This window comes from Staurois parvus, unplaced genomic scaffold (assembly GCF_062004578.1).
Source record: "Staurois parvus isolate SC_StPar_1 unplaced genomic scaffold, SC_StPar_1.0 ptg001090l, whole genome shotgun sequence".
NCBI lineage: Eukaryota > Metazoa > Chordata > Amphibia > Anura > Ranidae > Staurois > Staurois parvus.
In genome coordinates, this window is record NW_028318886.1 from 4876689 (window position 1) to 4897644 (window position 20956).

The following is a 20956-nucleotide window of genomic DNA, read 5'->3' on the forward strand; positions in this document are numbered from 1 at the left end:
CCGAGATAGATCAGGACGTTAACTCTTTTGCTGCCACTGATGTAACGCATACGTCAGAAGCAGCACCAACCTATAATCCGACTCCTGCCCGCTACAGCAATCAGCTGTTTCCATTTTCCCTGTGGACGTGAATCAAGCAGCTGTTCCTCCTGGGTGCCTGGGGCAATCATGCCAGAGCATCAGAAGACCAGATGTGAGGAATGACACCGGAAGTAATCAGCCCTGATCACATCCGGGTTCAGTCACAGAGGCCAAGGAAGAAGCTAAGTGAGCACAATCTGAGCTTGACATTAGGAATCTAATAGATATCGGAGGTCTCTTAAAAAGAACCTGTCACCTGCACCATGCTATTAAATAGGGGGCTTGACAGCCCCCTTATGATTGCAATAAGCAAAAAAGTTGGAAAAATTCAGGTTTAATAAAATAGATAAAACAAAAAGTTCCCTGCCCCCACGTATACACAAATGCATGCATCAGGTACACCAATGTATGAAGCAACAACTACGCCACACATTTGGTATTGCTGCGCATGCTGGAGCAAAAGCAATCAATTTTACAGTCATTATTCCCTATTGACTGTAAATTTAATTAAAACAACCTCAGCCTGTATATTTTACAAAAAAAAAATAATTATATTTTAATAATAAGGGTTATATTGTGTTTGAGAGCACAAACTATTTCAATGTACTTTGAAAATACACTAATCTAGCGTGAAGTAATAGATGCCATTTTTTTCTACAGGGTCTGTGCTTTGAGAAAATACATAATATTTTGGCTAGCAATAGTCAGGCCTAAAATATGCATTTTAACGTGCAAAAAAAAAAAAAAAAAAAAAACGCAGCAAAAGGGTTAAACAGAGCAGTCTGGATTGGGCCAGTAAAAAACTGTGCCAAGGGTTATTTAAGGTACTGGAAGGCATATAGAACACCATGGGGGAAAAAAAAACAAAAAACAAAATCGAGGTTCTCTCTTCCTCTCAACTGACAAGTTTGCTTTAAATTTGTGCTTGTTTTTTTGTAGCTACACAAAAAAAAAAAAAAAAAAAAAAAGCAGGTTTCTGCCTCTGGAAAGTAATAATAAAACAAACAAACAAAAAAAAAACAAGCAAAATGGCTCCTACATTTCTTTTAAAAAGGTGCTGCATTATATGGGAGAAAAATATATTTTTTTTAACAAAAAATGTAAACAAACCTAATAGAGCAATGTAGACTCACTTGAGAATGTCACTTGGTACATACAAAAAATTTCCTTTGTCTACACTAAACAATGAACACTTTCACACGGTTTGCCTTGTTAGCCATGAAAAGCAGAGGACCATCAGACTTTTCATGGTCCATTCCCTACAAACTAGACATTTGTCTAGTGTGTTGAAAGATATTCAGGTTTTTTGAATAAAGAATAAAGAGAAATAGCAAAGTGCCATAAATCGCAAAAAAACAGATTGGTGTTTTACCAGGGTCTGATCAGTGAAAAATGAATTCTGATCGGTTGCTCTTTGCTTTCACTGAATAAACCTGATGGACTGAGTCATAAGAAGGAAAGCACCAACACACCAGAAATGTAAAATGACAGATATCACATGATGATCCTCATGGCTTTTTGTGATTCTTAACTACAGTCAATTGTCCCAAAATGCCACAAAGTACACTTCAGCCAATGATACGTACAGAAAAATAAGTAATTATCTTCAAATAGCTCAATCCTCCAACATAACACATCAGACTGGTTATAAAGAAAAGCCAGGATGACAAAAGGCCAAGAACAATACCCCCACCCCAGTCATTACAATACCATAACTCCTCTGAAGATCTCCAACACATGCATCTAAACACCTTCCTATCAAAAACAGATGCTTGAGAAAAGATAGACAGAGAGTTTCACTGAAGGCAAACATTAGCAATGAAATACATCATAGCAAGCACCTGACTTCATGTGAGAAAAGCTACCCAGAAAAATAGCTCTCGGAGAAAACTTCAGGAACATCGACTGCGTGCGTGAACACAGCTGCCATTCACCGAAATCCTGCACCTCCCTCCCAGAGTTCTTAGTTCCGCTGAAACAGGAAGGAGCCGTGTCTCAATCTTTTCACCCTGGGCACAATCCGAAATCAACCATGTAACAACATGCCCGGGACAACGTCATTTCTCGGATGATCATACAACATTTGAAGGATCGAGAAGAGCGCTGAATTTACTGTACGGCACATCAGGCAAGCACCGTCTGGTCCACGAAAGGGTTAAGCCCTGGTGACTGATGTGCTTTGTCAGATCCTTCACAAGGAGAGGATGTGCTGAAAGGATGCAGTGATGCTACTGGAGGGGGGTGGGGTAGAGGGCTAAAAATTCAAGCACAATGTACTTGCTAAGAAAAGGAGGACCTCCCCACAGGAAGAAATTGCTGGGGGTGGTGGAAGCACACATCCGGTCCAGAGAAGGCTCTCGGCTTTTTTTCATATTTGGATGAGATAGAAATCCCTAGATTTGTCTGGATGGAAGAGGTCACAGAGGATGTGAGAATTCCTGACTATTCACATAAATGGGGAAAGGACAATCTGCATTAATAGGAGCAAACTCAGATAATACATATCACTGAAGAAGGGCTCGCTCTCACTACGACACAAAGCCACAGATGAAAGGAAGTATGAGGCCTCGTGCACACAGACGTTTATTAGCCGAATACTCCTCAAATGTTAAATGCCCCATGCTTTCCCGTGCCCAGGGACCTGTAAGTGCGGCAGCCAATACAAGTGACCTGCTGTAAGCAGCCAGTCATGTAAGTGCAGAACATTTCACTTTGCCCGTTTACCCTCACATGCACATACAGCTTATTTCCCAAAACACACCATCGATGGCTGTACATGGCACCCTGGTCGTGGGAAAATGCCAGAGATTTTATGCTTGAGGCCTAATCCAAGGTTCACACCTAAGCGTTTTCCACAGCATTTTGCAGACATGCACTACAGTCCATTTAACATGATTTCCTATGGGACAAGTTCACGTTTCTGCATTTTCACCTGGTGTGTTTTCTGGAAAGGGTCAGGGACTTTTTAAATGCAAAAAGTTGCATTTTTGGTTCTGTAGACTTCAATGGACATGCTGCAGAAAAGCATGTAGTGCATTTTTGCTGCGTTTTAAATCTGCCTAGCAACAAGAAAAAACAAAAACACATCAAAAACGCATGTGCACAAATGCTAAACGCACTGCAGAAACGGATCAAATGAAAACTGCATAGGTTAGAACTTAGCCTTAGGCTAGGTTTAGAGCTGCGTCTAAACTGGTGCTCCTCTGAAGAGCACTCAAATCACTTTTCAGCTGGACAGGTGGTGAAGAGGCAATGCAAAGCCTGTTTTAACCCCATATTTGGCGCACAAATGCACTGCAACCATGTACATTGCATATGATTGCAGGACGTTCAAGGCACTTCCTCGTTCATTTGAATGGGTTGCATTTAGCAGGCTTGCTGTCTGCAGAGTGTGGTATGTTTTTGTGGCAGGCACAAAGCATCGCAATCGTAGTATGCCCCCCCCTTTAACATCAGTCCCCCCCTCACAGCAGTGACTTCAACCCCCTTTCACATTCTCGTCCTCAACCCCACCTTAACATTCCCATCCTCATCCCCTGTCCCCCTTTAAATCAGCCCCTCTTCCAGATTCCTGTCCTCAGACACCCTTAATATCATCCCCGGCTTCCCCCACATCAGTAACATAGCCCTCTTCCCTATCCTACCTTACACAAGGTGGAGGACGGGAGGCACAGTAGGTTTAGAGCCGACATGGGAGACAAGACAGTTCCACATGGAGGGCTGGAGCTGCACAACTTTTCCCGGTAACCAGCTTGTGATTAGTTGCTAAGAATGCCCTGCGTCCAAGCAACCAATCACCAGCTGGTTACCGTGAAATGTTAGCCCGGCAGCTCCCGCTCTCCATCTGGACCTGACTTGCCTCTGATGTTAGCTCTATGAGGATGACAGCAGTGTTGGTGGCTGAGCAGAAGAGCTGGCTTCTAAACAGCAAGACCGCGGCAGTCTGGATGGGACAGTGACTCAGGCCGTATTCAGATGGCGGTCTACCATTTTAGGATGCTTGACCTAGTAGATAATTGGTTGCCATGCACAGCTGCTCCAGATTCTGGATGTCTCCATCTTAGTAAATCCCCCTCAAAGTCTTTCCCTTGTGATTTGGAATCAAGGCAGGCTCTGTAAAAGAAATGCTGTTGTGCTGTAGAATACTGCCATGTAGGAAACCACCCTAGCTATATCCAAAACACTAAAAGCCTAGTACACACGGGCTGAATGTCAGGCAGCATCAATAAAAACTGGATGACATTCAGCCCATGTGTACTGCAGCCAGTCTGACAGAAGGCGGCCATTCGGCCAGCTTCTGTCGAAGGGGCATGACCGAAAAAGATCTGATCGGAATCCTTGATCACATACTGACCAGTGTGTTATGTGGGGGGGGGGGGGCATCTCCCTGTCAACACAATAGCTCAGTGGGGGACATTGCTGTACTAACATCGGATTATTAGTGCAGTGTTTCCTCTTGAGCTCTGCAGCTTTTTGGTTTTTTTTTTGCTTCAGCCAGCTAGGTTGAAAAACACTGCTAATGTGTAATAGGCTTTAGTGCCGATTAGCAAAAATCCTAGAGTTTAGATAGGATAACAGAAAAAAAAAAAAATCAATGAGCATGCAATGTAATGTTGAAATCAGGAGCCAAAAATTGGTCAATCTCTGCACACAAAGGAACATTCTCCAAAGGGAATTTTCTTTCTTTTCAATGCTTCCACTGACATAGAAAAGCTTCAGAAAAGTTAGGACCAGATGTAACTACCGGTTTCCATACAAAGAATGATTTTATACATGTTATATTTATTTTATATAATATCAATATTTATATATTTTCAATATGTATATATTGTTAATCGATTCGCTGTCAGAGAAAAAAAATACAACTGAAGATCAAAAAGATTTAAATGTGCCAAACACTTAACATATTGATCTATTTACTCTCCTATGATCGGATTTTCAGTCCAGACTAATCGGAACAATTTTCAATGAAATAATTTTTGCTTGAACGCAAGTGATGGCATGGCATGGCATGGCTCTTTATGATAATTCAAAGATTCGACTATATTTGATTCTGTGAAGAACTGTTCAATCAGATAATTAAGAGTATGGCCACCATTAGACACATCTGTCATTTGACATAAGGGACTTCCTCAGCACTGCTACGAACATATCCAAACAGTGCATCTTTAAATTTAAAACACAGAGATAATAGAATGTGTTGCTTTCTACCCACCTAGAACAATAAAGCCTCATGCACTCAGTCTTATGAAAGTAAGCAGCATTTTTTCTGTGAGAATTTGGCAGAAAGGCCTCTAATGTTACAATACGTATGTATGCTTATACACATATGGCATCAGTGTAAATGCAGTCTACTGGCGAGAATATTAATTTAATGTGGCCATTGTAATATATTTAGACACGTTTATGTACGTACGCACATTTTTTTCTGTTCACAAGCTCCTCTCAGAATGCGCCTTTTGTGCGTTTCTTTTTCTGCCTGTAAACGCCTATGTGTGCATGGCCGAATAGGCTGACAGAGGTGCATAAAAAATAAAAAAATCTGAACACCTATACAAGATGTATTTTTCAAGCTCCTTGTGCACAAAGCCTAAAACAGAACTTACTGCTGCACAGACCACCAATTCTTTAAATCTTAATGCACAAGCCCCCATTGATTGACCCCATGTGCTACACACTGCTGAAAAGCGCCAACTTTTTTTTTTTTTAATCCTGCTCAACATTTTGCTGCCAAATGTAGCTGGGTGATTGGGCACATAGCCTTATAAATGAGGTGGTATCAAAAAGTTTAAAGATGCGTTTTGTAAAACGCCAATAGATGGCAGCTCAAGCCTCCATGCACAGTCACAGGAGCATCATTCTTCATAAGTCAGTGTGCCAAAAGACATTGTACTGGGTGCATCGGGAGCTGTGCCACTGGTGCTATTCTGACCAACTGGGAGTGCTGTATTGCTGTGCAAGGAGACCAGTTTGAAGCGGATAGTGTGTAAACGTAAAGTACTTTGTTGTAAACAGGGCTAGTCTCGAAACTTTTAGATACCACTACGTACTGCTGCATACAAAACTATACAGATCAGCAGACAGCGTTTTTGATGCCATTGTCAATGAGCCCTTTTTTTATACAGTTTCTAACTATTGTAAAAACTTTATATATTTCACACCATTTACAAATCTTAAGTGTAAACAGATACATATGTACCACTGTTAGGTGTTTACAACTTTTTACCAACTTTCAAAGAGGTCTTCCCTAGATTTGGCCGATTGTGAGCTTTATTGGGCTAGTTTTACAATTCAGCAGGAAACCGTTTATACATGGCTTTTTAACTATAAAATAAATGGAAACCAGACCACTTGCTCTCTTGCTTCACTACCAAATTTGAGGGAGAAGCCAGTTATCACACATATGAACATGACTTAGGGTTTGTTCACACCATGGTGCAGAGAAGTCAATTTTTCTGCACCTGTTCTGCAAGGGCACAACAATATCAATTGTTCTCTATGTGCCCTGTTTACACCACAACACTAGTATCAAGTGCAATTTTTTTCTGCGCAGATATCTGCAGCGTGTACAAAACTCCTTGAAGCGTGCATGAAAACCAGTGTCTCTGAAAATGAAATCTGCATGTCAGTTTCCATAATTTTTTTGCACTTCTGGTGTGACTAAAGCCTTACAGCCAACCTCATGTACAAGTAACGAACAGTAAATAAAGCGAACATCACTACGCATGAATCAAACATCAGTGACATTCTGATCACACTCAAAACTAGGATCAGCAGCCTGGAAAATTCCACTGTGAAGACAAAAAAAAAAAAAGGCCAAGGCACATTATTGCTGTGATGCAGTGGCACGATGAACCGAACAACTGTCCCTTCTTACACAGGATCCAATGTGATATTTTTTCCAGGTCTGTTGCTGAGCAGCTATAAACAGACACACATTTGGAGAGAAGGGAAGAACCCTGTGTGACATTATGAGTCAAGAAAAAATTAAAGCAGTATTTGCATTGTTTGTTATAAAACTCGACAGATGTGTGGACCTGTCTGAACATGAAGCCACGCATCAGCTCTAGAAAAAAAAAAACCCACACATACACACACTGAAGACTTCTTTGCCTATTTAGATGGACTGTCATACTGAATGTCATTATGACAGAGAACACACACACAAAGGAGGAGGGTAGGTAAGATCCATGGAGAATACATCTCCATCTCTAATCTATGGAACAGAAAATGCAGTACAGGTTGCCAACTGTACATACGGTAGTGATGTACACCTGATCCATTGTATACAAGAAGTATTAGGCCTCACGTACATGGCTGTACTGATCTCTGTACACCCACTTATGTACATTCTACGTTAGAATGACTGAATGTCGAGGTCATTCTACACCTGTGCTGCTGCCTTCGTATCATTGATATTTGTACATGGATTCTGAATTCACTAGGCAGTTGCATATAAAGTCTATGCATGCTCTATGTAAGCATTAGCTTACATAGAGCATGCATAGAGCAACAGAAAACAGCTCAGAAACATTAGGTCCAAACCATCATTCCAAACCGCTAGCTACCTAGTTAAAGGGATTAGTTCAACCTTGCTTTATGTAATATTTGGAAATGGGCAATGATGGTGGAAACACACTCTACCTGCACCAAAAAAAAAAAAAAAAAGAGGCCTGTGACAGAAATGCAATTTTAAGACTGCATCTCAGTATTACATAGCTGGCCACATTTCAAAAATGCACGTCATCTGACAGAACCAGAAGTGCACGTTGTACTACGCACTTAAATATATCATTAAAATGGAACCAGTAAACTAGCAGGAATAGCACTATGATGGTAGCAAAACTTTATTTTTTTTCTATTATTTTAAACAATCTACTCTAGTGCATCCAGAAGTCCTCCTAATGGGCCTGAACATCTCAGCCATTGACTGCATACACTACAGTGCTTAAAGCCAGAACAACCTATCAAAGATCCTGAGTATGGCCATGTGAGGGGTGGGAGTGCTCTGGATATGCAAATACTGACTATGAGAAGGTCATTTGTTACATAGGCACAACAAAAGAACCCTGGGCTGTGCTGGACTGACATCTAAACATGATAATGTACTGAAAAGTTCACAAATTAAGCTAAAACTGGACTGCTGAACAACTAAAATAAAAAAATAGCTGGAATTGCTATAAGACAGCCCTTCTACTGAACTGCGCTATTCCTAACAATTGCTTGTAGGAGAAACGTTACAATTACTCAATAATATGGTCTTCAGGATGGCCATAGGCTGCACATGTATTATTGAGAAAAACAAGCAGCAAAATGGCAACACCTACCACGATCATCTTCCCAATTTGGATATTTATTTAGAATTTGCTGCCAACTCACAGCCCATCACAAAGCACAGTACACTTGTTGTGGTGCACTCCAGTGATTTGGGGTGCTATTCTACAGAACGTAAAACCCTTTATAGTTTGTTGATCGCCAACAGCCTCATTGCTCCCAAAGCTCCAATGATTTTCCTCCATTTTGGGCACACTGTGTACCTGTTACAGGAGCCTGTCCCCGCTCTGTGGAAACAATGCAAAAGCAAGGTGCTGCAACGTACCTCCCCCAACAACCATTATTCAGATGAAAAGTACATGCTGCAAATCCCTGGCTGCAGGCCACCCCGTCCCATTTTACCATTACAGGCTTCGTTACAGAGGAACTGTGCTACTTTAATACACACGTGTGAAGCCATCCTGTCACAAGCAATGCAGTCAGTGGTATCCTTTGCTTTCATCATACCACATACAGCAAGCATAAGGCTACAGCCACAAGGGGAATTTTTGGAAGCTCAACTATCCTATTACAAAAACTAGCAAATCACCTCTAAGCAGAAAATGGAACAAATGGCTATTTCTGGTGTAAGCTACACAATGTAGCAATAATCACACAAGAGTACATGCTACTTAAAGTAATATTAAAAGGCTTTTTTTTTATATAACAAACTATTTATACTTACCTGCTCTGTGCAGTGGTTTTGCACAGGGCAGCCTCAATCCCCCTCTTCTCGGGTCCCCCGTCAGTGCTCCTGGCCCCTCTCTCCTGCTCCCATAGCAAGCAGCTTGCTCTGGGGCACCCACGCAGGCTCAATTCTGAACCACTACTCTACATGTCCATTCACACACACAGCTGCGGCTTGGCCCCACCCCCTCTTTCTTCCCATTGGCTCACTGACTGACAGAAGCAGGGATCAATGGCTCCCGCTGCTCTCAGTCAATGAGGATAAAGAGTCCCCGGAGAGCCAAGGCTCTTGTGCAGATCGCTAGATCGTGATGGGGCTCAGGTAAGTAATGGGGGAGGGGAACACAAAGGCAAAAACACACAAACGTTAAAAAAAAAAAAAAAAAAAAGTCTTTACAACCACTTTAAAGTGTTACTAAACCCACGACAGTAAAATCAGTCTGTATATGCAGTAACGCATGCTTGTTATACTCACTGTGGAACCTAAGGGGGTTAATCCTCTGCATTGTGTAAAAAGGCTGTTTGATCCTGACTTTTATGATACTCCCCTTCTTCCAGTGCTCTCCTCTTATCTCCTGAGAAGACATATCGTATTGCTAGTTTGTTTTCTTCTTCTTGGGAGAGTGCATGTGATCAGCACAAGGCCAATCAGCCAATCTAGAGAGAGGTCAGGGGTTCTGCATCATCATAGACAAAATAAGCTTTAACCAGTGCTCTGCTGACCACTGATATAAGTCACAAGACTGCTAACTGCTGATGAGAACAAGGTATTTAGCAGTTTATTTACTAAAATAATTCCATGTTCTGTGTACTGTGGGAGACCAGATATAGTAAATGCAGGGTGCTTGGGTTAGTAACACAAAATATTTTACCCAGGGACCCATTTGTTCCATCAACAACAATGTAAATACTGCACCCACCCCCAAGTTTTTAAATGCAGTCATTTGATAACAATGCTCCAGCTCCTCTGTGTAAGGATGTGGCTGATGACAGTCAACTGTCTCCTCCTCCGACAATGATGATGTCACTGCTCTAAGTGATTCAGCCCAGTTGCTGGCCCACAGAGGTGCCAAAGCTTTGTGGCCATGTGATTGTTTAGAAAAAAGGAAAAAAAAAAAAAGAGGCAGTATTTTAACCACTTCAAGTCCAGACACTTGTACCCCCCTTCCTGTCTAGTCCAATTTTCAGCTTTCAGTGCTATCACACTTTGACAATTGCATAGTCATGCAACACTGTAACCACATGAATTTTTTAGCATTTTTTTGAGAGAGATAAAACTTTATTTTGGCGGTGTTTATTCACCACTGGGATTTTTATTTTTTTGCTATATAAAATGAAAAAGTCCAAACATTTTGACAAAAAAAAAAAAAAAAGTGTTTTTCTTAAAACATTTTGCAAATAAATAACCTTCATACATCTTGGCCAAAATGTATTCATCTATCTTTATAGTAAAAAATAAATAACCCAAATTAGTTTATAACCAAAAATTATACATTTTTCAAAACATTTTTTGACATTTTTATGGTTTTTTTTTAACATACTGTCATCCTAGCAGTACAGTGTCACCATAGTGACACTGTACTACTTGTGGGGGGGTGATGACTTTTTTTTTGTACACTGATTGCATTTACAGCCTTTATGGGTGTAAAAGCAATCATTTCTCCTTCTCTCTGGCTGCATTCTTGCAGCCATTGAGAAATACCGTGCGAGCTGTGATTGGTCACAGCTTGTCACATGGTACAAAACAGTTGTAAATAGCCTTGTACCATGTGACCTCTTCGATCATTCACAGATTTCACACATAGTAAGCAAGTGACCTCTTGCTTACTACTATTCATGTGATCACCGATTGGCCAATCAGTGATCACATGATCGGGACCTCACACAGAGGTCCCATACAGTGATCGTTGGCACCAGATCGCGGTGCTGCGCGCTCCCAGGGAGCACGCACAGGTGGGGAATGGGGAGGACATTTATAAACGGCCACCCACTCCTGCAATGCTTCTGTCTGGATGTTTATACACATGGGCCGGATGGAAAGTGGTTAAAGAAGGATTTATTGCTTAGCCTTTCCTTCAACTTTAAGCCAATGTCACACCAGCGATTCTGTCACGGGGCGAAAAAAAAAATCTATTTGTACTCTTGGTGTCTGAAATATTGCAGTTTCCCTTGCCGGGAAAGAAGAAACATGGCAGGAACAGGTGGTGGTTTGCTTGCCCACTCTGGCAAGGTCGTTGCCAGCAAGTCCTTAGAGCCATGGCCATCTAGTAGTTTATTTGCAGCAATAATTTGGTTTTTTTTTAATGGAATCTCTAACTCACTAATTTTACAACGGTTTGTAGCTCAGCAATTAGGATTGTGCAGCATTTCATGTCAGTGATAAGTCAGTGATAAGTTGGCTAACAGCAATCACTCTGAAATCAGCTCCACGACTTTGCTACAAACACTGAAGGAGAGCGATCTTCAGCAGCAAATGTCAACACAACGATGTGGCAGGAGCATAGCGTGACAAAACACCACCAATTACATCGCTAGCAATAATTTATAGCAGTGATTAATCGCTGCTACAAAATCGCCAGTCTGACACAGCCCCTAGCACTGACACAAAGTGGTTATTTGGAAATGTGACCACAGCGCAAATGTTATTTAGAATGATCATGCTTTAAGTGAGTGTGCGTGCGCTCTTTCAATCCAGGAGGCCCATTTATGCACTCTGCAGGCATACTTATCTTGAAAAGAATAATTACTAAAGCAATCAAATCGGAGTTACCGATGATGTGGCCAAAGAAGAAATAATGTTTCCACATCAAGTGCTAAGCAGGTTAAGGTTTACAGGAAGCCTTAGGCTAGCCATACACAGTTTAAGATTTCTCTCGTTCAGCCCCTTGTGCTGAACAAGAGAAATCGATACATTCCCCCATCCTTGATAAACAGCATGGATTGAGAAACCTCCACGTCTCGCTATATGATTGGCTGCAGTCTGTACTCGGCTGATAATTTTCCACCCGGCTCCTTCAATTTTTCAAGCAACTTTTGTGCAACCAAGTGGTACTATAAGGACCACCCATGGCTCCAGTTTAAGCCGATGTCGCAGGAATCAGCAGAAATTTGAGAGGAGTATGGAAAGTTTTAAAGCAGTGTCAGATGGGCAATGTTGAAACAAATGGTACCTCACCCAAGTGAGGGAATCCCTTACTCTAAGAACCATGGCATACTAGTGATCTTGTCCCTTGCTTCGCGTGATTGGATTATCACTCTTGATAAACTGGACATAATCCCAACACCCTCTCTTAAAAATGTTCGGTGTGTGTAAAAACACCTCCACAAATGAGTCACCTCCTCCACTGGAAGTGAGACCCAGCCACACTCTTAGTATACCCCAGGCATGGAAGGACCTCCGTAACAGCAGCCTGGATCGGGAACACTGTAAACCCCCACCGCGACTGCCAACAAGTCCATCACAGGTAGCATAGCCAGTAATGTGCAGGGGTTCAGATATTCTAGCACAGCATCCATAAGCTGGAAGCCACGCCCTACTGCCAGACGTCAGGGAAGAGAGAAGGAAAACAATCTTGTGTAAGGTGCCAGAACTGACCACACAGGTAGCCTAGTTCACCTGAGAGAGGCAGGCAACCACAATTACCCAACTAACAAAACAAAAAGGTTACGATGTATCTTCTCGGAGGGTCAAAAACACAACTGAGATCAAAGGGGATGCAAGGTGCCTTTTAACGGTTTCTGTGATTGTGTTACCTGTAAAGAGGGGAGCCAATCATCTCTCATGTAGCTGTCCTGGAAGACACTTTGGGGGAAAAAAAGGGATGTGTGCACTTACCCAATTTTAATCCACTCCAGTCATGTGATCCCACAGCCCTGGCTTCCCTTTGTCAGGGAGTACCTGCTGCAGGGAAAAAGTGGGAGTGCCAACAATGGATGGGTCAAAGAAGCCTATGGGTGATGTCACGGCTCCCAAATTCCCAGCCTTTGTCAAGCGTCCCCTGAGCTAGAGGATCATGTGACCAGAGCAGAGCAGAAGAAAAAAAGAAAAAAAAAAAAGCATCCAGAGATTTTTTTTTTACGTTAGGCCGGGAAGGTAGGAGGAATGATTTTAAGACTACTGAGACCTAGGCTTTTCTTACATTTTAAAGGGAAAATATATATATATATATATATATATATATATATATATATATATATATAATGCACACTTTTACACCACAGCCTGTGAAGCATTGTCCCACAATCAGTGGATTATAGGTGCAATGTCATGCTCCTGCAGAATCTGAGTACAGCTGTCTGCCAGTACCTCTCATAAACGTTACTGAAATGCAGGAAGAATCAATGAACTACAAAAGTGCTCACCAATGCCAATTCCTAGATTGTAAGCTCGAAAGAGTAGGGCCCTATAACCCCTCGTGTGCTGTTTGTAGTTGCTGTAATGTTTCATGTATTGTCCCCCCCTCTATTGTACAGCGCTGAGCAAACCCTTTGGCGCTATATAAACTCAATGTAATGTAATGTAATGCCCTTACAGTTTGAAACTACAAGCCATCTGCTGCGGTGGCAGACAGGACTTGTAGCTCATTCATTCAGATATCTGTAAATGAATGATGCTGCTGTGTGGGTGAAGTCCCATACAGATGCACTATTTTTAAAATGTGTCAGTGGGTGCGGGGCAAGAAACCCCAGGGGAAGGGTGATGTGTAGGGATTAGAGCACAGTAACATGTATACAGATTTAACATGTTACACAAAGTGAACCTATCCTTTAAATTGTGTGGATAATCCTCACCTTTTTTCAGCTGTCGCTCCGCTAGGGGCTGGTTGGGTGAAAGGTTTCATACGCTTGCTGACAAACACTTGCTAAGGAGTAATGCCTCTCTCATCTAGCCAGTTAAGAAACAAAATATGGTGGGGGACACAGTCCTCCTGTCAGAACACAATAGCTTGGAGGGGGGATTGCTGCACTAACCTAAGATGTGTTAGTACAGAGAACTGTACGGTTTTTTTTTTAGTTCGTCCTGCTGCATTGAATGGAGAGAAAAAAAAAAAAAAATTTCCTGTGTGTACCTGTTGTGGCCCTTTTTACAGATCAGTACGGCCTTACATTTACCCCCACGTGATGCACAGGTGTTCTATGAATTCCAGTGCAATCCTATTCATGTCTAATGGGATGCAGTGGCTACATGGACACAGCTGCTGGTCCCAATTTGACAGGCACATGGGTGTGTGTATGCCCTCGAACGCACACCATCTGCATTCGTGGACACACAAAAGCTGAATCTGTGCAGCCACTGAGTACCAACAGAGTGAATGGGACTGCCTCCATGCTAACGTATAGAACACATCCTATGTGGGCAAAGACAGCCGTTCACAAACGTTTATAGATGGTTACGCCCATGTGAACGAGACCTTAAAGCTAAGCTTTAAATCCTGTAAACTCGATCTCTAACCCAAACTGCCACTTTTTTTTTAAACCCAATGAGCGGTGGGACCCTCACACAAGTATATGGAAATAGGTATGCCAGGTGCCACTGAGGTTTAGTTGTGATGACAATGTTACACAAGTCATTAGATGGACATTTTGGGGCATCACAAGCACCCTTTCTTTAAAGAAAAAACAATATCCATCTGTCACCTTGAAGAAGGGACCCTTTGAGGCTCTGAAACAAAGACATCTTCCGACTTATGAGAGCTGTTTCTAAAACAAGGGCTCATGCACACAGAGGCATGTGGGCACACAAAGAATTCATGGTATTACCACATTGTGAAGTCACTAGAGTCAGCACACATCAATGTCAGGCTGTCAGTTTCCATGGCTGTACATCTGTAGCCACACATCTAAGTAGTTGTAAACCTACAGAGATGGGTGTGCAGTACTTAGCTCAATCAGTTTATGTATGGGGCTTCTTGTCCATCGCTGTGCACAAGCAGCACCCAAACGTATATGGCCATTGATCTGTGCTCGTTGCAGCTGTATGCCAACACCCGTAACTCCTAGTCGTGGAAATATCTGTATTTCTTTAGGTGTATGCTCCAATGTATTCAAGTGCAAGAGCCCTAAGCCTAGATTCACACTTGTGTGGGTTGGGAATGCTTGCAAAATCCCACGTGGCAAAATGTGCTGCTCCTTAGCAGACGTGGGGATGCCATTAATCCTTAAAGGGGAACTAAACCCTTTTATCCTTTTCAGCCAAGGAAGCTGCCACCTTAGCCCTTGTCTAGGGATGCACCAAAATTTCGGCCACCAAAACATATCGACCGAAAATAGCTCTATCGGCATTTTGCTGATAGGAAAAATTTAGTCGATGAAGGTGCCGATACAGAAGACTGTGTGTACTGCAGATGTGAACGGCAGCAAGTGCAAGGAGGGAGCAGGAGAGGAGCAGTGTATACAGAGAGGCTCCCTCACTGGCTGTCTCTAAATGTCAGTGCCGGTTTTTAAATGCAATTGCCTGGGTTTGTTTTCTTCACTATAGCTAAGAATGACCTGTCACTTTCCCCGAGCTAAAAGAAACAGTTTCTTTTTAGTTTCTTTCCCGAGCTAAAAGAAAAGTTTCTTTTTTGTTTCTTTCACGAGCTAAAAGAAAAGTTTCTTTTTTGTTTCTTTCCCGAGCTAAAAGAAACAAAGTTTCCTTTAGCTCCAGGGAAAGTGACAGCTCATTATCTGAGCTATAGTGAAGAAGAAAAAAAGCCGGCAATTGCATTTAAAAAACAACTGAAATACAGTGACAGCCAGTGAGGAAGCCTCTCTGTATACACTGCTCCCTCACTGCATACACTGCTCCTTTCCTGCCTCCCCCCTACAACGATGGCCTGTCACTCATATGCTATCACATAGAGGACTATTACCATGGCAGCACTTGTGTGTGCTCGCTCCCAAGCTGCCTCTGTGTGTTTATAAGACATGCAAAGTATGGCTCGGCTCAGCCCCTTCTCCCTCTGGCTGTGATTGACATCGGAGGGAGCCACATCTCAGCCAATGAGGTGAGAGAGACCGGGAGAGCCGAAGCTCCTGTGCATATCACTGGATAGGGCTCAAGTGAGTGGGGGGGGGGGTAGCACACTGAAGGTTTTTTTTTTTACCCTCATGCATTGAACGAATGAAGGTAAAAACCTTCAGCCTTTACATCCACTTAATTTTGATGTCACCCCCAACACATCAAAAAGCACGACCCATTTTCCCATGCATGGAACAGCAACACACACCAGCTAAACAGCAGCACATTTTGGGTGTGGGAACGCATGCAATTTATACATGTTCCCGCACCCAAATTGTACTACTGTTCAGCCGATGAGCGGGGGTGCCACTACATTTTAATGGCACCCCCACTGATGGAAAAACATGACCCAAGTTACTGTGCGTGGAATGGTGTGGTGCCAGGAAAGGGTCGGGGAGATTTCTCAGTGTTTCCCGTAGGTACAGCATGCTCTGCTCATTCAAACGCACAGATTTCCACCTAGGTTAATGACATGAAACGCATTTATCTGGGGTACTGGTGACTAAGGATACGGCGGAATCCTCCCATTCTTCCTGGGTCCAGGATGGTCAGCAGGGCAGCTTCTAAGGGGACATTATGGCCCTTGCTGGCCTCATGAATGCTGCAGAATGTCAGCTACTGGTGAGGGAGCGACAAGGCGCCGGCCTGGTGATGAGGAGAGAGCAGGGGAGCATCCTCCAGGTGATGGGGGGCTGGAGGAACATGGCTCTCAATCTGTGGGTGATCCATGGAATGTGTGCTCCCTCCCTGCCTCTCCTCTATATACATTATATATATATAAAGTTCCCTCATATACATTGCATAGGACAGGTTTGTACATCACAGACTCCCAGCACCCCCCCCCCCCCTTCCCTCCATACACATCCATTCAATCACTGCCCCCCTCCCCCACCCCGGTTACCTCACACACACAGCCGGCGGCCCGGCTCCATTGCCCGGTGTAGAGGTCCAGCTGCCTGCCCGCACACACCTATTATCCCCCTCCATTCATCCGCCATGTTCCCCGCCCTGTCCCCGTCTCTCACCCGCCATGCTGCCCCTGGCCAGTGCAGGTCCCGGGCTCCAGATGGAGGCGGATACCGGGGAGGCCGCTGCCCGGGGCGGGAGGACCGGACTCTGACGCCGCGGCTTCAAGATGGAGGCCACTAGAACGGTTGCGTCACTGGGCAAGGACCGGAGGAGGAGCTAGGTGGGATGGGCGGGAGACGGGCGATTACGTCAGCGCTGCTGGAAGAAGAATGAGAGTTTTCGATGTGTGGGAGCATAGGTGGTAGAGGAGAGGAAAGCTGGGTGTGTGGGAGCATGGAGGGGAGAGGAGGAGATGTGTGGAGGGGAAAGGAGCCTGCATGTGTGCAAGTATGAAGGGGAGCAGTGGATGTGTGTGTGAGCATGGCAAGGAGAAAGGCTCTGGATGTGTAGAATTATGGGTGAGGGTTCTGGATGTGTTGACGCATGTTGAGAGGAGGGGCTCTAGATATGTGGGGAGTACGGTGGATACTGGGGCTCTAGATGTGTGGAGGGTACAGCGGAAACTGGGGCTCTGGATGTGTGGAGTACGGCGGATACTGGGGCTCTGGATGTGTGGAGGGTACAATGGGGATTGGGGTTCTGGATATGTGGGGCATACGGTGGAAACTGGGGTTCTGGATGTGTGGGGAGTACAGCGGATGCTGGGGTTCTGGATGTTTGAGGAGTACGGCAGAAACTGGGGTTCTGGATGTGTGAGGAGTACGGCGGGATCTGGATGTGTGGGGAGTACAGCGGATACTGGGGCTCTGGATGTGTGAGGAGTACGGCGGGAACTGGGGTTCTGGATGTGTGAGGAGTACGGCGGGAACTGGGGTTCTGGATGTGTGGGGCATACGGTGGAAACTGCGGCTCTGGATGTGTGGGGAGTGCGGCAGGGACTGGGACTCTGGATATGAGGGGAGTACGGCAGGGACTGGGACTCTGGATATGAGGGGAGTACGGCAGGGACAGGGACTCTGGATATGAGGGGAGTACGGCAGGGACAGGGACTCTGGATATGAGGGGAGTACGGCAGGGACAGGGACTCTGGATATGAGGGGAGTATGGCGAGGACTGGGACTCTGGATGTGTGGGGCATACAGCGGAGACTGGGGCTCTGGATTTGTGGGGAGTGCGGCAGGAACTGGGGGTCTGGATGTGTGGGGCTTATGGCAGGGACTTGGGTTTTGGATGTGTGGGGCGTATGGTGGAAACTGGGGTTCTGGATGTGTGGGGTGTATGGTGGAAATTGCGGCTCTGGATGTGTGGGGAGTACGGCTGGGACTGGGACTCTGGATGTGAGGGGAGTACGGCGAGGACTGGGGCTCTGGATGTGTGGTGGGTACGGTGGACATGGGCTGTGGGAAGCTCTGTCTCTCTCTATACCATGTGGTCTCAATCAGTCTAGAGTACAGTAACCAATCTCAATCCACCATCTGCCCATCAGGCTGAGAAGACATTACAGGCGTACCTCGGTTTAACAACGCCTAAGTTAATGTAATTTTTGGTTTACGAATGAAAGTCCATTGAAAATAATGCCTCCTGCCTGCAGACCTCCGCAACCACCGGCCAGGATTGAGGAGAAGAGGCCCCGTGTCCCCATCAACATGGGGACAAGGTGCTTTGGGGGGGAGCCCCCCTGCCCCAAAGCACCCCCCATGTTGAGGGCATGTGGCCTGGTATAGTTCAGGAGGGGGGTGCTCACTCATTCCCCCCCCTTTTCCTGACCTGCCGGGTTACATGCTCAGATAAGGGTCTGGTATGGTTTTTTTTTTAATTTTGGTGTGGGAGTTCCCCTCAAAATCCATAACAGACCCGAAGGGCTTGGTATGGATGGGAGGGCAGACCCCACAATATGTTTTAATTTATTTTTTTAATTGCCGGTAAATCTTTTACATTTAGCTGTCAGTGGGGAACCTCTCTGACAGCTGAAACATTAACACATGGTTGTCACTACTAAAATACCGCATGACTTGATAAAATAACTTGTGGTATTTTAGTAGCGTTTACTTTTTTCTGACCTCCGGAACAGATTAATTGGTTTTCAATGCATTCCTATGGGAAATGGCGTTTTGGTTTATTAATTTTTCGAAATACAAAAAGTCCTGCAGAATGAATTAAATTTGTAAACCAAGGTATGCTTGTAGTGGGATACATGTATCATAATGACCGTGTCCCTTTCAAATACATGGGTTTTTTTTTGTGAATCACAAAAAAAGTGCAAGTGTAAAACACCACACGATAAAGTACACTTAGGGGTGTGCTTTGTCCTTCCCCGGAAGGGGATGGACCTCTACCCTGATCCCCCGGGGCATGAAGCTCCTGACAGGGACAAGGTTCCCATTTGGTCCACCTAGCCAAAAGGCCTGGCGGACCACCGTTCCTTGTGGCCAGCCGAAGCCAGCCACACAGTACTTGGCCAGGGGGCTCTCCCGGAGAGAAAACCCCCTAGGGACAGGGGAGGAAGGAACCAAAAGGCCACACATCCTCCCCCTAGACTTCAGGGCAGGCCCGAGGACCCACACCCTCCATCCTGTGAGGAAATAAAACACACATAAGAGTGAAAGTGACAAACAGTGGGAGAAATAATAAATTAATAAATTCAAAGTGGTCATGCGAAATGTGCACAGACCAGGCCCTGAGGCTTGTAGCAAAAATTGCCCCGAACTTAGCCAAAAGGCCTGGTCCTAAAGGCGCTGTGCAGAAAAAGTGTTTGAACGCAGTGACCATGTGCCTTTTCACAAGCTGGGGTCCCACACCCAAGTGTTACTAAGAGCACCCCTGAGGCGACCACTCGGGGCACTGGTTCACGGACTTTCTGCCCTCCCGGCCCCTGGCCAGACCGAGGTAGATCCGCTCAAATCAGGAGGTACTGGGCCCCTCTGGCATTCCAAAGGGGAATTACTCCCGGGCCCCTACTCTCTATGGGCACCACGGTTTCTGTTCCCCCCTTATTAACCATCAGGACCCTATCATACCAGCAGGAGTACTATACAACCAGTCATCCCTGCAAAGCTAGAATGACCGTGGAGCACCCCTACTGGACATTGATAAGAACAGATACTACACTTGATCTTAGCCAAAAGGCCGAGAATACATTTTTTTTTTTTTTTTAAGTCCGCAAACGTGCAACTATAACGAAAAAACCCGTAAGTGTTCACAAAAAAAGTGCAAGTGCAAAACACCACACGAAAAAGTGCACTTAGGGGTGTGCTGTGTCCTACCCCTAGAGGGGCTTGGACCGCTTACCCTGATCCCCCGGGGCACGAAGCTCCTGACGGGGACAAGGTTCCCAATTGGTCCTCCTGGCCAAAAGGCCTGGTGGACCACCGTTCCCTATGCCCAGCCGAAGCCGGACATCCAGTACTAGGCAAGGGGACTCTCCCGAAGAAGAGTCCCCTAGGGATCAGGGGAGGAAGGAACCGTAGGGCCACACATCCTCCCCCTAGACTTCAGGGTAGGCCCGAGGACCCACACCCTCCATCCGTGAAAAACACACACATAAGAGCAAAAAAAGTGACAAACGTGGGAGTGCATAATAAATAAAGATAAAGAAAAAATAAAAAAGTGGTTCCGTGCCGAATTGTGCACAGACCAGGCCCTGAGGCCGAGAATAAATTTACTGTTCTTTCAATTAGCATTTCCCTGAATGGAATCTTTCCTATCTTGAAGAGCTAAATGCATCACCAACATTATCAGCCTGTGTACCCACTGTGTATGTGCTCTTATTTCATCTGCCGGCTGCAGTGTCACTAATGTATCCTTTACACCCCGGTCACACCAATCCCGACTTTGAAATCGTGCAACTTACAGTGAAGTTGCACGATTTCAAAGTCGGATGAGATGCCAATCTGAGGTGCGATTTGC

At 44.6% G+C, this 20956-nt stretch overlaps 1 protein-coding gene and 1 pseudogene across 2 annotated transcripts in view; both read right to left on the reverse strand.

Moving 5' to 3' along the window:
• The window catches only part of PPP2R2A (protein phosphatase 2 regulatory subunit Balpha), a 54016-nt gene extending 36767 nt beyond the window's left edge, over positions 1 to 17249 (reverse strand). The window contains exon 1 of one of the 2 annotated variants that reach the window (XM_089658736.1): positions 17107 to 17249. In XM_089658736.1, coding sequence (XP_089514862.1) covers positions 17107 to 17113 — 7 coding nt within the window. In that variant the 5' untranslated portion in view covers positions 17114 to 17249. Of the gene's footprint in view, positions 1 to 1922; positions 1999 to 17106 lie in introns of those variants that run through there. The other variant, XM_089658735.1, reaches the window with a different exon arrangement.
• A 2778-nt stretch (positions 17250 to 20027) lies between these two features.
• LOC149440395 (U2 spliceosomal RNA) lies at positions 20028 to 20188 on the reverse strand (annotated as a pseudogene).
• Positions 20189 to 20956: the final 768 nt, after the last annotated feature.